The sequence below is a fragment of the Cavia porcellus genome, unplaced genomic scaffold (genome assembly GCF_034190915.1).
Source record: "Cavia porcellus strain 051 isolate PalLab524CR breed Dunkin Hartley unplaced genomic scaffold, mCavPor4.1 scaffold_18, whole genome shotgun sequence".
Taxonomy (NCBI): Eukaryota; Metazoa; Chordata; class Mammalia; order Rodentia; family Caviidae; genus Cavia; species Cavia porcellus.
In genome coordinates, this window is record NW_026947501.1 from 13,437,920 (window position 1) to 13,455,007 (window position 17,088).

A 17,088-nucleotide genomic window follows, 5' to 3' on the forward strand; every position below is an offset into this window, starting at 1 on the left:
ATCAGTATTGGACATTGTCAAATGCTTTTTCTGTATCAATCAGTATGATCACGTGGTTCTGGCGTCTTCCTTCTCTGTAACTTTCAGAATGCTCTCCCTGAAATTAGGAGGGATGGATTGGAGTGCACTGATTCTGGTTTGTCTGGAACTAGATACTCATGCCTTCATTTTTAATGCTTTGTGCGTAGAGAAATTTTTTCTTTCATAATTTCCAAGTGTTTCCATTTTGACAGTTTTTCCTGATAGCAGCTATTATCATTGGTCCCATATGCTATCATAGTTTAGATCTGAAATGTCTCTCAAGGCTCATGTGTTGAAGGTTCGGTCCCCAGCTGGTAGAACAACTTACTGAGGGCTATTTTGGAAGTAGGGCCTCCTGGGATTAAGCTAGGTCAGTTGGGCAACTTTTATGTAGATTCTCAGGTATACTGTCACACTGATGGGAAGCTAACACAGAAAACCGGATCCTGAGTAAGTGATGAGGAAAAGAAGCCTTTGGGGGGCTGGGGATTTAGCTCAGCGGCATAAGTGCCTGCCTTGCGAGGAGGCAGTCGTGAGTTCTATCCCCGGTACTGATAAAAAGGGAAAAAGACAAACAAACAAAAAAAAACCCCAAACAAACAAACAAACAAAAAACAAAAAGAAGCCTTTGGAATTCATTTGCAGGTCTTTGTAAAAGTTTAAAATGGGCCAAAGAAAGCCTAAAATGCTATCCTTATAGCTTACTGGGCAGTTATGGTGGAGTTTGGGAAGACAACACCAGAACGCTATTAAGTGAAACGTAGACAGGAAAGGCTATGCTGAAGTTTCAGAGGGGTAAGCATGGACTGCCATGCTTGTTACCCTGTTCCACAGAACTTAAATGCTGTAGGTCTCCAAATCTGAGACCTACTAGGAGGCCACATTTAATGATGACAGACTAGTTTGTCTGCTGGAGGCAACAGTATGATGCTTTTGGCCAAATTTACTGTGAGGATCAGGAACAGTTCAGAACAACTCAGAAACCTTATAGTTTGGCCACAAAAAAGAAACACATTTAAAGGTGTTCCAGCTAGGCATGATGGTGCGTGACTGTAATCTCAGTACTCAGGAAGGTGAGGCAGAAAGATGGCTCACAGTTTGAGGCTAGTCGGGCCTACACAGATAGTACAAGGCCAGCCTGAACTATATGAGAACCTGAATTACACAATGACCCCCCCCCAAAAAAAAAAGGTGTTCCCAAGCAGTGTTCCAGTTGCTAAACAGATTAGTGCTGTTAAAAAGATGCCGACTACGTTGCATTGGGACAGAAGATACCTTGAGAGTATTTCAGGAATCAGCAAGACCCCGCCCATCATCAGCTCAAAAGTGGGAGTATAAATTCCATTCCGTGACTTTCTCTTTGATGTCAAAGCCACAGGGCACTCTGTCCACCCAGGACTGTCTAGAGTGTCATCTCCCTGGGATTTATTTTGGTTGCTAAGGTACTCAGTAACCATGGAAGCTTTGCTTCACACAGGACCTCGTATGGTTTATGCTGACAGATCCTCATCATCTAGGTGATGCTGGTTTTTCAGGCATGCAGAACGAGTTCCTGTCATGGAGTCTTTTCCCCAGATGTATCTTGCTTAGGTCCCAAATATGTTTCTGTTTTCCTGTTCAAACTGTTTAGAATGGGAATGTTTATCTAGTATGTTTTTTTTTGTTTTTTTTTTGAGACACGAGTCTCACTTTAAAGTCCACGCTGGGCTCAAACTCACTGCAACCCTCCTGCTTGCTTCAGCCACCATATTTTTAAGTATGTAACTTTTTGATTTTTACAGGGTCACGCAGCTGTGTCTGACTCGAGTTTCAGGGGTTTTGGACTTGTAAGCAATGATGGAACTGTTCAGACTTTGTAGACTCTTTGGTAATGAACTAAGTACATGTTACTTTGAGAGGGTCAGAAGCCAACAGGCCAGGCATGGAGATCCTCAAGCCATGCTGCTACTAGACCCGCTCAGGGGTGCAGCCTGGTGCAGGCGGTTAAGGCACTAGAGACACTGCCCTGAAGGGAACTTGGGCTTCATCCCTTCCTACTGCTGGCCATCATGAGGTGTGCGGCTTCCTTTCTGTGCACACTGAACCCGAAGGCAACAGGGCAGCTGGTCAAGGTCTGAAATTTCTGAAAGGAGGCACAATAAACATTTTCTCCTCTTAAGTTGATTTTCAGATATTTTGTTAGTGATGGAAAGCTAACACAGGATCTTTCTGGTTGCTTTGAGGATTAGCTTTTAATTTGGTTTTCTAGGGAATGCTGCCTTTTATTGTGCTGAGTTTACTGTGCTTCTTTATCTATTATTTGCCATCAAATTAGAAGTTTCCAACTATGACTTCATCAATGTTTCATACTTTAATTTACCCTTCCTCTTCTTAGATCCAAGTTCTTATGTTAGGATACTTTTATCTTTTTCCATTTGCAACTGAAACACCCTTTATTTTTAAAATTAATCTTTTGTGTTGCTATTGGGATATATTATCAGATCTTTAATTGTGAAATTAGCTATTAAACCTATAGCTAATTTCTCATTTTCTATGTTGTATTTTTCAGTTCCACAAGTATATTTTTCATCTTTTTGCTGAGAATCCCATTCACTCATTATGTTGTTTTTCCTTTCAGATTTGAAGATATCTATGTAAACACTGTCTAGTTGTTGCTTGGTAATTCTACTGGGACTTCTCTAAGTTCTGGTCGTCTTTCTCCTGATTGTGGTTCACATTGTCACATATTCTGTATGTAATAAAGTCTTACGTGCTGAATACCGTGAGGGCTATGTTCCTTTAACTCGTTTTTACTGCATTCCTTCAAAGTGTTTCCTAGCAGTTAACTTGTTGATGGTTCAACTTAATCACATCAGGAAGACTCTTTTGTCTGATTTAAATAGTCTTAAACTGTGACTTCATAAAGTCTGGGTTCTTTTCTTTACGTATTATGATAGCTTTGTTAGTTTTATTTTCATTTTTTGGGTTTCCTTCTTCGAGACAAGGTCTTGCTGTGTAGCCCTGGCTGGCCTTACCTCACTGGCTGTTGCCTTCCTCTCCTGAGCACTGGGACTTTGCACGTGCCTCATGTACTTTGTTTTGTATTTATTTGTTTTTAGGGCAGGAGGGAAAGTCTGGTAACCATTCCAGTGGTCAAAGTAGAAGCGGTGTTATTGTCCATGGCCCCCCAGTCGGTTTTAACATGCATTGAAGATTAGCAACTGCTCTAAGGAAAGCTTTCTTTATAGCAGCACTGTTAGCAGTTTCTGCCGGTTTACTGTCCGTTGCAGCACGGCTGTCCTGTGTGCTGGAGGGTGCTCAACAGGAGATGCCAGGAGTAGCTCCTCCGTGACAACACAAAATGTTCTAAAAATTGTTAAATGGCTTATGTGAAACAAACTCAACTCAGGTTGAGAGCCCGTGCTCTGGCAGAAAAGATCACTGCTTTACCTTAAACCTTTGCTACTCAAAGCATGGTGTGCAAGCCACCTGTATTGACATCACTTATGGCACAGCATGTCGGCTCCCATCTGAAATCTGCATGTTAGCAAAATTCCAAACAATTCTATATGCCTTATCACAACAGCAAAAACCAGGGACCAGCAACTCACTCACTCTCCCTCCCCCCCACCCCTTTTTAATGTTGAGGATCAACCCAGGGCCTCACATAAAACAGGCAAGCACTCATCCCAATGAGCAAATGGTACCAAATGTTTACTTTTGGAACAAGACAGAAATATTTTAGACTTAGTTTTTTTGTTATTGTTGTTTTTAACAGAACTGTTTATACTAATATAATGAAAAAAGCAGCTACAGAAAACAAGTATGGATGTGGCTTGTGTTCCAATAAAACTATGCAGAAAACATGCATGTTATTAGACTATCTTTCCTCCATTAGACCTCTCAAGAGACTAAAGACAACAGATATAAATTATTTTATATGTAGCTTCCTATTGGACTTCCTTGGTTGTAAGCCATAAGTTGTGTGGGTTAAACAGATGATTCTTGAAATATTAGTAGTAGGATTTCTGTTAACTAGGTGGTATCTCTTTACTTCCACAAGTTTTATGTAAATGCTGCTAAACTATCCAGTAGTTCTCAGCCTTTATATATGATCTGATGGCACAGTTATCTTACTTTGTGTGAAAATGATTTATGGATATACTGGAATATTTATTCATTTATTTTGCCTTTAATAAATAGAGCTGATCACACTTTTAAAAAATTGCATTCATGTGACTTTATTAGCTCTCAGACAGTAGAAAAGGTATTTGACTCTCAAATAATTTCTTTTAAACAGGAAAGCTAAGGAGCCTCCAAAACATCTCTTGAAACATCTCTCATTTGTTTTGTGTCTCTTACGCCCTTCTAAAATTTGCATTTTAAAATTGACTGTTGTGCAGGAACAGGGAGTCTGAAGAGCCACAGTTAAAGGCTGATGCTTTGCTATTCTGAATAGGGATGGTATGGCACCAGAGTTTCTGGAAGAAACGAACAATGAAGATCTGCTTTGTTTTGTAATCTTTTTCCTAAATTACTTGATAATCAGGGAAGGCATGTTAGAAACCACAGAAGTGAAGCAGAAACGAAACAATTGACTTTCAACCAGTTAAGCAAAAAGGAGAAAGGTTATTTGACCAACAGGAATAATGGTGAAACCATTGAATAAGCCTGTGAAACCCACATTGAAACAAGCAGTTAATCTGTTTCACCGTCATATGTATTCGGTCCACAGTAGTTAGTCTGTGCCTATAGACCTCTCCAAGAGACATGACAATACCACTGGTGAGATGGTTTTCCCTGTCAGTGTACAAGGTATGACTGAAAATATGGTAGATATTTTAAAATATTTCTAAATTACTGAAGTAAAAGATACACTGGATACAAGGACATTAATATCCTCAAAATACTCCCTCTCACTGCAAACCACTTAATCTCATCATGCTTATTACTTTTTGAAGCAGTTGGTTGCCTTGTCATGGCTGCGTTCATATCCTGAATCATTTTTTTAAAATCTGCATCTCATGGTCCTTTGGACTTTGAGGAAGAGCCAGAATTCACACAATGCCAGATCAGTGAGGCAGACAGATGGCACTGGACAGCAGGATTGGCTGCATGTTTGACCACACCTGTTACGGACTCCCAGACCTGCTATAGCAAGTGGGGAAAATAAGGGGTCAAGGGTGTCCAAAGGAAGGTGAAGTATTTCTGATGGTGATTTATGGCAGTGTATGTTTTACTATAATTGCTATTTTTAAAAAAAATTTCAGCATTCACCATATATTTTGATCATTAGCCTTAGCCTTTACTCAGTATAAAGCACAGCCTCTCTTGAGTTGCTGCTATGTGCCAGGAGTTAACAGTGGGTCCATTAATGATCAAAAGCTTTCCTATTACAGCTGTCTTTCATGGCAGTCATCCTTTTATAATTTACAGGAGAATTCAGTTTTCATATTCTATTCTGGTTTTGGATTATAAAATTACATGGCTTAAAAGAACCAAGCAAATGAGCCAAATTTGTTAAATTTTATTTAGCATTCTTAGGCAGTACAGAAAATAAATATTTGGGTAACTCAAATCTAACAAACTGTATGTATTTTTTTCCATAGGAAAGCACAAGAAGACGACAGAAATACCGTGAGTCTTCAGAACTTCTGAATGAAGTAAACAGTTTCCCACAACAATCTAGCTATACAGACTTCGAAAATTCCTTTCATGAACCCTATCAGGATTTTACCAATTCAGATGGGATCAACAGGTCGCAATCTCCATCTTGGAGTATGTACTCTTCCACAGCTGGTGAGGAACTCACAGATTTACCAAGTTCTGCAGGACTTTGGTCTACAATTTCCCAGTTTACTCCGAGTGAAGAGATGATGGCAGATGTGCATTTTTATGGCCCCATCATATTTTTGCTTTTGATACTGGTGTGTCTTACTGTATATATTTTTTGAAAATATCAAATAAAATTCTTTTGATAATTTTTTAAATTTCTAGCTCTTCATAGTAATGTTGTATACTTATTTCAGGGCTTCCTTCCAGTCATTTTCAAGGTAATTGGCTTGAAAAGAGAAAACACATTTTAACAAAGTTGGTGAGCACTCTAAAAACTTTTCTTTACACTACAAATAGTGTCACTATAATTTTGAACAGTTTTCTGATTTTTCAGAACACAGAAAATTTAGAAAAGTAGTTAAATGTTTTTGATGAATTTAAACATTGAGATGACACTGATGAGTACTTTATCTTAGAAAAACTTATCTTCTTACTACTTTAATACAGAGAATGCATGCCTCAAAAAGCCTCAATAAACCACTTTGTATAGATTATCTTTTTTAAACCACATTACTAAATTCTAGGAAAATTTTATGAAATGTGATTAGTAATTTGCTTACCTTACTACAGTATGGACATTCACCAAATATGATGTTAAAACTGTGTCTACTTGTGAGAAGTCCTCTCAACCACTAAGATTTTAAAAAGAAGCAGTGTCAGCATGATTAAAATTATAGATATTCCAAAGATCATTTCCTTTCTTTTTTAATGCATTACAGTTTAACTCCAGATTTACTTTCCTAATTGTATTTTGTGAGAGAAAAGGATACATTTTCTGAGCCAATGCCAATTATTATGTTGACCAATAAGGGGAAATCAGCATGGAATTCAAAGTGTAAACCACTGAGCTAAAATAAAATTATGGTACCCTTAAGAAAATAACAGCATTTATATTTTCTTTACCCCCAAAACAGACATACACTAAGACGCATAAGTTCCTGCGTTCATATACCAAGTCCCTAAATCCATTACACATTAAGATGCCTATCGTGAAATGTACCTTACAGCTTTTGTAAATTTAGGTCTGTCTTCTGGAATTTTTTGGCAGAGGTGGGTACTAGGAATTGAACTCAAACTTGCCAAGCAGGCCATGTCATGTACCACAGAGCTACATCCCTAGCCCCTTAATTCTGGTTTAATCACTAACAGTGGGTTAATTCTCAGTCCACTGATTACAAGCAGAAGGCACTTTTTAAATATTAATACTCACTATTACAAAAGAAAATTCCCTCAGAGTTCTTTTTACATAAGATACTTTGTTTTATATAAAGTAACCTGATATCTATGTTTAAGTTCTCCAATGCTGAACACAGAGCACTAAACTGCTATTACTAATCACAAAGACAAAGAAGTGGCTAAAGAGGACTGAAAACTGAAAGAGCTATAAAATGGCAAGGCCTCTGTCATCACCTCAACTCTGCCCTAAGATGAGTGCTCCGGAGAGCAAACTTCACATATAGTAAACCAATGAAACAGTACCGCCTGGAAGTGGTACGGAATGTTCCAGATCACAGAAGGCATTCTAAATATCCAGAGCAGGAGCACTACATTTATATGCAGTCTAAGGAGCAGTAGCAGACACCACCTACGCGCCAACTCCTTTGCACTGCACTGTTTCCATCATGTGGCAGGAGGAATCTACAGTTCGCGTGGTGGCTACATGAGACTGACGGGAAGACTCCAGTGCACCATCACCTTCGTGTGTTCTGAGCAGTCGGCAGCCCCAGTGTGAGCTGCATCAGTGGACACTTCTGGACACTTTTTTCCTAGTCAGTAACTGTGATAAAGCAATGAGGCACACAGCATCTGGACTATCAACTGGTGAGAGGACTGCAAATGAGGAGACCACTGACTAAGTACACGGATCTTAAGTTCTTGTATTCAAATGTGCATACTCTCCATGTTTTGTTAGATGAAAAAAGTACTGCTAAGTTTCTTTAAAAATGTTACCTCATATAAGCATACTTGATGAAAAGACTGTCCACACTGGGAATTATTGCACACTTGATCAGGAATGGCACCATCAAGTTGATAGGCATAACAAATTCCACAATCCATAGTAAAATCCTTCAAGAGAAAAATATTTATACGCATATTTCTTTAAAATGCAGATTAGGAAGAAAAATGATATAGAACAATGGTGGCAAAGCTGTACCAAGGCTATGTCACGAGTGTTGTTTTTCTTTTAAGACAAAAATGTTAATGTGTTCATTGAGTTTTTGAAAACTAAAACCTCAGTATTGAGGTTTAATTGTGGGGTGGGCGTGTTGTAATAAATAAGTACATTTTGGGTTGACATTTAGACACCTAACTCTCAAAAGGTGGCCATCACTGACAGAAACAATATTAAATTTTTATAATGACTTAATTACAGCCACGTGTTTTTTGGGGGGGAGGTACCAGGAATTGAACTCAGGACCTTGTGCTTGCCATGTAGACTCTGTGCCGCTGAGCTACATCCTCTGCCTACAATATTAAATTTTATAAATGTACTTTTTATGAAGTGACTATTGCTATATTGTAGAAAATATAGTCATACCACAGTTTAACACCTAGAAAAGCCACTTCTCAGAATGTTTCCTTTTTCGCTCAAATATACACAGACACTAAATTTCATTTTTGGATGGCAAGATTTTATAGCTTTGGCAATTTGTCCATATATATATAAACAGTTTCCATGTATATAAGGACAGGAACTGACATAAGCTAGTGATCATTAAACTGCAAAACTGTGCAACCTTAGCAACTCTGTCAAAAATCAACTGTATTTTATTATCTTTGCAATAACAGTTTCTATGCAGTTTTGAAAAACTGTACTTCCATCCTTCACAAACACTTGTATCAAACTAATTAGAACTTTATTTCAGTCATCCATAAGATAGTACAGAAAATCCAAACATTTAATTAGCTACTTTGTTATTAATAAATGACTGTCATTAATCACTTTGTTGCTAAAAAGCATGAGAAAGGAACCCTTAAAAAACACCAATCAAAAGTTAGCAAGGTCTCTGATGAAACTATTGGTTGTAGTGCGGAGGTCTGTGCTGTGACCTTCTTGCAGTCCCTTCCTGCTAGCTGCCTCCTGCTGAGAAAGCACTGAAATTTCATTATGCAACACTATGTAAAACACCAAGGCACTGGTAAAACTTACAGATTTGTCTATGATCGTTCGAGCTGGAAAATCAATTTCTAAAACATCTTTCAAATTTTGTAATAGACTACATTCTGGATCCCTGAAAGAAATGAGGAAAAAAAATCTGGTATAAAATTTGTAAATATCTTTGAAAAGTAACAATTACATTGCCAAGGTACCTACCACAAATGCATGTTTCTGCTCAGCTTAATTCCCAAGGGTTTTACAACTTCATGTATTTAAAAAAAAAAAGAAAAAATGTTTAAAAATTTAGCATTTGTTGCTCTTATTTGTAAAGGCATATTTGGTATATAATTTGTTTCTTAGTTGATTTGACAATTAAATATTAAAAGTATACAGTTCAGAATGAGAAATTTTTATATGACTAATATCTACTAATATTTAACAATGATTGACAAGGACTTCATGATTCTATAAAAATATTAGTTCTGAATCTTGTACCATGGTCCGCTCCTAGAAAGCAGCACTCAGGAAGCATAGTAGGATGCCTGGGGTCTACCTCGATGTTTATGGAAGCATTGTTCCCTAGAATGAAAAAGATTAAAATTCTTACAAGTGGAAGAGTTCATCAAACAAGTCAATAGACAATAAAGGGATGTTGTCTAGGTGCCAGTTTTAGTGTATGCCCAAGAAAAGATTTCACCGTATGTTTTATAAAGTTTTTGTGAAAGGACAAATGTCAGTTTAACCAAAATAATTTTAAAATTATGATTATCACGAAAGACTCAGAGCTCATGTTTCTGAAAAAACAGAGACAACTAATGAATTACTGAAACTCAAGGGGGATTCTCATCAGTTCTATTACATAAAGTTTCAATAAAGTTCTCCTATAATGATTAGACCTTTACTATCAATTTTCTTTAAAAACTAAAGAAATGATCTGCTGGATGGGGGTGCACGCCTGTGCTCCCAGCTACTCTGGAGGGGGATGGAGGGGAGTACAAATGGGAGGAGAGACTGGAGAGCGAAGGAGGACTGTGTAAAAACGGGGTGCACCTCAGTGGAAGAGCGTTTGCCAGGAATGCACGAGCCCTGTGTTTGATCCTTAGCGCTGCTACCAAAAAACCTTGTTTTTTTTTTTTTTTTTTTTAAAGTATAATAATGATCTAAATTATTCCATGGCTTTCTTGAAAAAGAAGTAGGCCAACTGCAAAGACTACAGTAAATGATAAAACATTTAAATTTTGTGAAAACTTATGAAAACACTCGAGTTCTTTTGCTGTTTATGAAGCTTTGCCTTGAAAATCATTCATTTACTAATAAAAAGTCTATTTTGCAGAGTCTAAAACAGCTATTTCTATTTTTGAATTCTTCACTGAATTGAAAGTTTTAACTGTACAGGAGTACAATAAAACCTTCAAAAATTGTATTGTTATTTTCAGAAAATATTTAGTATAATTAAGATCAAGTAGGTCTTCATTTTATGGGGAAAATATCCCGATAACATCTGTATACTGTTAAACAGGCTTTCAGCTATCATTGGCAATAATCTAAACAGAATTATTACAAATCTGGCAAAAAGCTATCAAGGCATATATCCATTCAACAAAAAACATAAAAGTACAATCTCATTTATTCACACATTCTTTGCAATCATCATAAATTTAGCCTTTAGTAATGTCATCTATTGCTAATGCCATGAGAAAGTACTTTAACTGATGCCACAATTCACTAATCTTTCAAATAATTTGTTCAAAATTTGGTCCTAATGTGGTAAATCAATGCCTAAAAAAGTGGGGTAGTAATGAAAATATAAAGAATAAATAACTAGACAGTTTATGTTGAATAAGATATATAAAAAGTATATTTAAGAATAATTACAGTGTTATAATGAGACTATGAAAACAATAAATTACATTTCTTTGTCAAAATTATTTTCAATTTTAATATCTACTTGTACACAAATACATCATAATTTGGTTAATTATTCCAAATTCAATACTACTAGATATTTCCAAACTTGAAAAATAACAGTATTATTTTCAGAACATATAACTCTCCATCCCCAATTACAGATAATCTATTATGCCTTGGTTGAAAAGTACAAAAATTGTTCACTAGTTTAGGTGTGATCTACATCAGAATTTTAAAATGTCCTTCAGTAAGTCCTTCAAAACATATCTATATAAAGGAGAGACTTAAAGGGTAGCTTAATACCACACACGAAACTTAAGGTGGACACACATTCAGTTTAAAAGATCTAAAATGTCGACAAAAACTAACAAATATTGACTTTGTTCTGGTTGCTTGTAATGGAAATACATACCATCTCATTGTGAAGACCATACAACATTACAGGAATAGTTCCTGTATTATACATATTTCACTGTACTATATACCTTTATTTCACATATTCATCATCAAGAGATAGTATTTAAAATATATTCAATTCTTATTTTGTGCTGTTTATTCTTTAATGGCATGGCCTATTTCAGCTTTTTTATCCTATTTTTCTCAAAGTATTCTGAAATCCCTTTACACAAGTTTCACAGATGAAGACTTCATTAATTCTAACACTGATTTTTTTTCCCTCAAGTAATGAACAGTTTGAATAACCTGCTCTACTCCACCATTTCTGTGCCAATTAAAAGCTAATTAAATACTCTGAATGTTACTTCCAATGTCTCATCACTTTTTATTATGAAACACCCCTGTACTTGTCTTTTTCACCTAATTTATTGATGTTTAAGTATATAGTTATAAAATAAATCGTAATTTAATCTCAAAAAAGTTTTAAAAGGTACTCCATACAAAGAATTTTCATCTAAGATTTCAATTGTCACCAAGTTTTTGTGATACAAAATAAACATCTGTAAATAAACATCTCTAACCCTCTTTTCCCCTACCTAATGCAATTCTACGTGCTGTTACACTCCGTGTAGGCTTCTGTGGTTCCAGCACCCAAGTCTTCTCATCAATTTCATCCATGACATCCCAGAATGCCTTCAGGGATTCTAATGCTGCCAAAAACTGACTATGGATGCTTATTAAGGAGCTCTGTGAAAAGACGAAAGCTGAGGAAGTTTATGGCACTCTACTAATGGGAGGTAACATTCCACCCAAAATGCACTTAGAAATTTTAACCTGTTTCATGTTACTAAAAGGTAAACTGCAGTGAACTACGTTCTTGCTTTGCATATCTTCTCCCTTATTAGCATTAATGTCCTTTTTATTATCACTAGACTTTACACCTTAAACTACATTATGTATCTTATACTTCATGAATGGACTAGTAATATCTACATATCATTAACATGTATGTATAATTTTACTAATATATACATCTAATGCATTCAGAACATGATAATTTTAGCGTGAAAATAATCTTAATTTCATTTTTATTACAAAATGAAGGTAAATATGGTGCTGTTTATAATAAACTATCTTTAAATATTGCTAGGAAATAACTTCACAGCCATAATTAGACAAAAAGTATGATAAGGTTTATCATATATAAGAATTCAAACAAATTATGACTTTCCATGTTCAACTTTCAGTCAGTCTCAATTGAAAGCTGACTGAATTCACTGTATCAAAAAATCTTTTATGGGAGTTACCCTAAAAGGAGTTTTCCTAAGTAATGAGTAAAGCCATCATTTTCTTTAAAACACTGAGTTTCTCATAAAAGTTATGTTTAAAAGATACAACTATGAATACTTCTAGTAGAAAAAGTATTAGTAAGATCAGTTTTAAAAGAATTAAGGGCTTTAGCGACTTTCAAAAAGCAAATACAAAGTCACTAAGAAAAGTGCAAGTATATTCATCCAAAATTATGTGACACAATACAAAAGTCATACTTCTACAAGATTCAGGCAATCCAAGTTGTAAGGAAACAAATTTTAATACATAATATCTTATTTCATTTTTACAATAAATTTTAGTATTAGTGTTATATAGTACTTTGTAAAAATAGAATTCATTTTGTAAGATTAGATCTATAGGACAAAAAGTTTTATGTTCAACTTAACATACCCAATATAGTCCATATTCAATAAACTATCTGGGTCAATCAGTAAGGAAAACTACAGCCCTCATAACACATCAAATAAAATTAAATTAAGCAAATATACAATGAAATTATATCCTAATATAAAATTAAACAAATACACAATGAAATTATGTCAACACAATTCATTACAATGACTATGAGTAATGTGTCCACTAATTGTTATGCTTTACATGAGATACTGATGATTTCAAAATATATGAGACATTAAAGTACACTGGTTAAGATCACAGACTCAAGTCACATCTCAAATCTAGTTTCTACTCCACCACTAAAGGTCAATTTTGCATTTTTCTCAATAATTTCCTTAAATTTACTTAGCTTTAAAAAAAAACGGGTAAAACTAAACAGAACAAAGCAGAACAGAAGAAAACAATGTAAGTGACACAGATTTCAAAGCAAGACAACAGGAGATCTGCAGTGGCTACCATAATGTCTCTTGTTTTCTTCTAAGTAGCTGTCTGTATCTTCACATACAATGAATTCATACAAAACAAAATAGTATAAAACTGATCAGAACAGAGTGATGAAGGCATTACAGGCCTTCAAAACCAGACAATAGAAAAATCAACAATGGCTACTGTGACGTCTCTTGTTCTCTTCAAAATAGCTGTCCATATCTTCATAGATGTTGAAATTAACACAAAACAGACTAAAACCACGCTAAACAAAGACTAGAAGCATTACTGGATTTCAAGCATGACGATACAGAATCAGCAATGGATACCATAATGTCTGTTTTTCTTCAAAGTAGCTGTTCATCACATATAAATTGATTCTCATACACTGTTTAGGAGAAGGTGTAGGCATCTTTTAGGCTCTACATATATACCTATCCTTTCTGCATTAGAGGGAAAAACAAAACAGAACAAACAGATTACTAGAAAAATAAGAAACAAAAAAGACAAATAAATAACCATAGCAAAGAGCCCAAAACAGTAACGATATAGGCCTTCAAAACACGGTGTCAGAAACAGAACTAAGGTTGGTATTTTACATAGTGATCTTCACGAGTTCCTCAGGTCACCTGACACAAAATATAAAACTGTTCCAATCCTATAAATGTGAACTGCTTTGCTCTACAAACTGAACTTGTGGCAGAATCATCTTAGGGGTCTTAAGAGTGTCTATACAAATTTCAGTATTTTTTCTTTTCTCTTCCTTTTTTTTCTTCCTTTTCCCTGAGGTATTATTTTTTCCCCCTTTAAACTTACTTAGCTTTATCTTTATCTGTTAGCTAGCTTTCTGTCACAGTAATGAAGAACTTGAGATAATTAACATATGAAGTGAAAATCGTTACTTTGGTGTATGGTTTTGGGGTTTCCAGTCCAGTGTGAGGAAGATCCACTGCTTTGGGCCTATGATGAGGGTGCCAGATGACAATGATAAGGAGTGTAAGGTGAAACAAACTCCTCACCTCATGGACAGAAACCAAAGAGAGTAAAGAAGAGGCCAGAACTCCATAATGCCCTTTTAGGGTATGGCCCCAGTGACCTAGGGATCAATCAACCAATAGGCCCAACCTCTTAAAGATTCTATCACTTTCCAGTAGTTCTGCCCCAACAACCAACTCTTTCCACGCATCAGCCTTGTGGGGACACTTAAACTATAGCACTTCTGTTACATGGAATAATGTTAATCCTTACAAAATTTCAGATGATGTCGATAACTACTAACTAGGTAGCAAAATGTACACATTTGAAATTTTGTAGTCATTTTTATAAGAGATACAGTCTTTGACCTAGAGACATTCAGAGTCTAACACTGGAAATAGCAAATATAAAAAAATCAGCACCAAATTAGCAAGAGACTAATATCCATAAGATTTAGTTACTGATAAAATCAAAGATAAAAAGATAAATATATGTAATCCGGGGAGCTGAGGCTGCACGAGGTGTATTTCAGCACACCCACACAGGCCCAGGAAGTTTAAGATCATTGCTCCCAGCGGTTAAATGCCCACCCACCTTCCAGACACACTGGACTAGGCTCAGCACATTTTGCGGACCTAACTAGGCAACACCCAGCGACTTTTTTCAATCCGGGCAGCTGAAGCCACCTGAAGTTGAGTTCCTCAACGGGCACGGGCACAGGGAGAGTTGAAGACAATGCTTCCCAGTGTTTAAGTGTCTGTCCAGCTCCCAATAGCACTGGACTAGGCTCAGGAGATCCTGAGAGCCCAATTAGATGAAGCCCAGCGACCTTCGTTCAGTCAGGGGAGCTGAAGGCACATGAAGTGAGTTCCAGCGCATTGGAGCTAGCCTGGGGAGAGCTTTGCACCATCACCCACAGTGGTTAGGAGCCCGCACAGCTTCCTAGAACACCAAAGGTAGGACAGGAAGCCCTGTGTGATTAACTGGACAACCCAGCAACCTCCGTTCAGTCCCAGGAGCCACAGGCATAGGGGACAATTTCTAACAAGCCCAGGGGAAGCTTTGGAATATCATTTGAAACACAGAAATATAGAAAAATGAAAAGACGAAAGACCAAAATGCAATCTCAAACTTCCAGCCCATCCCAAAAAGCACTGGAGCCTTGTACATAGAAGAAAATATAAGCCATACACCTAAAATGCCTGAAATAATAGCAACTGAAATAAAGAAACAATGACAGGAAGATATAAAGGAATTCAAATTAGAAATAATCTCCCAGGAAAACAAGAAATGATAAAAGTAATGAAAAGAATGCCAAACACATCTAAAGAAGACATAGTTAAAAAATTAGAGTAACAATGCAAAAAGAGAGATTCCCTGAATGAACAATGTAAGGAAAAAACAGAATACATGAAGCAGATTCAAAGACATATACAGGAAATCAAAAATTCTACTGAAAGTTGTCAAAACCGCCTCAACGAAAATGAAGACAGAATTTCAAACCTCAAAGACAAGATTGCAGCTAGTGAACAGGAAAGGAAAAATCCTTTAAAAATAACAAGGAAACAGGAAATAATTCAACAGCTGCAAGATGATGCAAAGAAAAACAACATAAGATTGATAGGGACAAATGAAAAAGAGGGGGACAACACAAATGACATCAAGAAGCTATTTATTGAAGTAATAGCTGAAAAATTCCCAAACATGAGAATGGAAACTAACATACAGATTAGTGAAGCATATAAAACTCCAAATAGCCATAACCAAAATAAAACTACACCCAGACATATAATAATCACCATCCCAGAAACCCAACATAAGAACAGGATATTAAAAGCTGTTAAAAAAAGACAGATTGCCTATAAAGGAAAACCTGTCAGAAACACAGCAGACTTCTCAACACAATGAAGTACATAAATGAAGAAGAGCATGGAGTGAAGTATTTCAGATCCTAAAACGACTTCCAACCTAGACTGATGGACCTTGAAAAACTATTCTTCAAAATGGATGGAGAAATTAGATACTTCCATAATAAAGAACAGCTGAAAAATTTCATGACCTCCAAGCCAACCCTGCAAAGAATACTGAAAGACAGTTTAAGATACACACAGGAAAAAAACACTAAGCAAGGCAGACAATTAAACAGAACAGAAAGATAAAAGATGCAACAGCAGAAAGATAACATGTCAACAATAAACCAATATATGTTATAGTCATCAATTTAAGTGGCCTCAAATCACCAATTAAAAGAAACAGATTGGCAGAATGGATCAAGAAACAACATCCAATCATAAGTTTCTATAAGAAACCCATCTAACCCAAAAGGATACTCACAGACTAAAAGTAAAAGGATGAAAAACAGTACTTCATGCAACAGGAACCCCCCAAAAAGCAGGGGTAGCTATTCTGTTTGCAGACAACGTGAACTTCAAACCAAGACTGATTTGAAGAGATAAAGAAGATTACTATATACTATTTAGAGCAAAATTTCAAGAGGAAGAGATAAAAGTCTTAAATATATATGCACTAAATTCCAGAGACTCCAGTTATTCAAAGCAATATTAAAAGAAATGAAAAATCAAATAAGCAATAACACATATATAACAGGAGACCAACACACCATTGACACAAAGGGACAGATCAACCAGATAGAAAATCAACAAAGAAGTAACAGAACTGAATCACATCTGTGAAAAAATGGACTTGATAGACATATACAG

At 36.0% G+C, this 17,088-nt stretch overlaps 2 protein-coding genes across 8 annotated transcripts in view; one reads left to right on the forward strand and one right to left on the reverse strand.

The window, feature by feature from the left end:
• Positions 1–5,990, forward strand: part of Vrk2 (VRK serine/threonine kinase 2) — a 101,539-nt gene extending 95,549 nt beyond the window's left edge. For all 5 annotated transcript variants that reach the window (XM_063229437.1, XM_063229438.1, XM_013150072.3 and 2 more), the window contains one exon: positions 5,610–5,990. In XM_063229437.1, the coding sequence (XP_063085507.1) occupies positions 5,610–5,954 (345 nt within the window). In that variant the 3' untranslated portion in view covers positions 5,955–5,990. The remainder of the gene's footprint in view (positions 1–5,609) is intronic.
• Fancl (FA complementation group L) overlaps positions 5,512–17,088 on the reverse strand; it is a 61,304-nt gene continuing 49,727 nt past the window's right edge. For 2 of the 3 annotated variants that reach the window (XM_063229439.1, XM_063229440.1), the window contains 6 exons: positions 11,836–11,986; positions 9,431–9,514; positions 9,152–9,197; positions 8,987–9,068; positions 7,786–7,902; positions 6,068–6,467 (listed from right to left, as the gene is read on the reverse strand). In XM_063229439.1, the coding sequence (XP_063085509.1) occupies positions 6,336–6,467; positions 7,786–7,902; positions 8,987–9,068; positions 9,152–9,197; positions 9,431–9,514; positions 11,836–11,986 (612 nt within the window). In that variant the 3' untranslated portion in view covers positions 6,068–6,335. The other variant, XM_003467516.5, reaches the window with a different exon arrangement.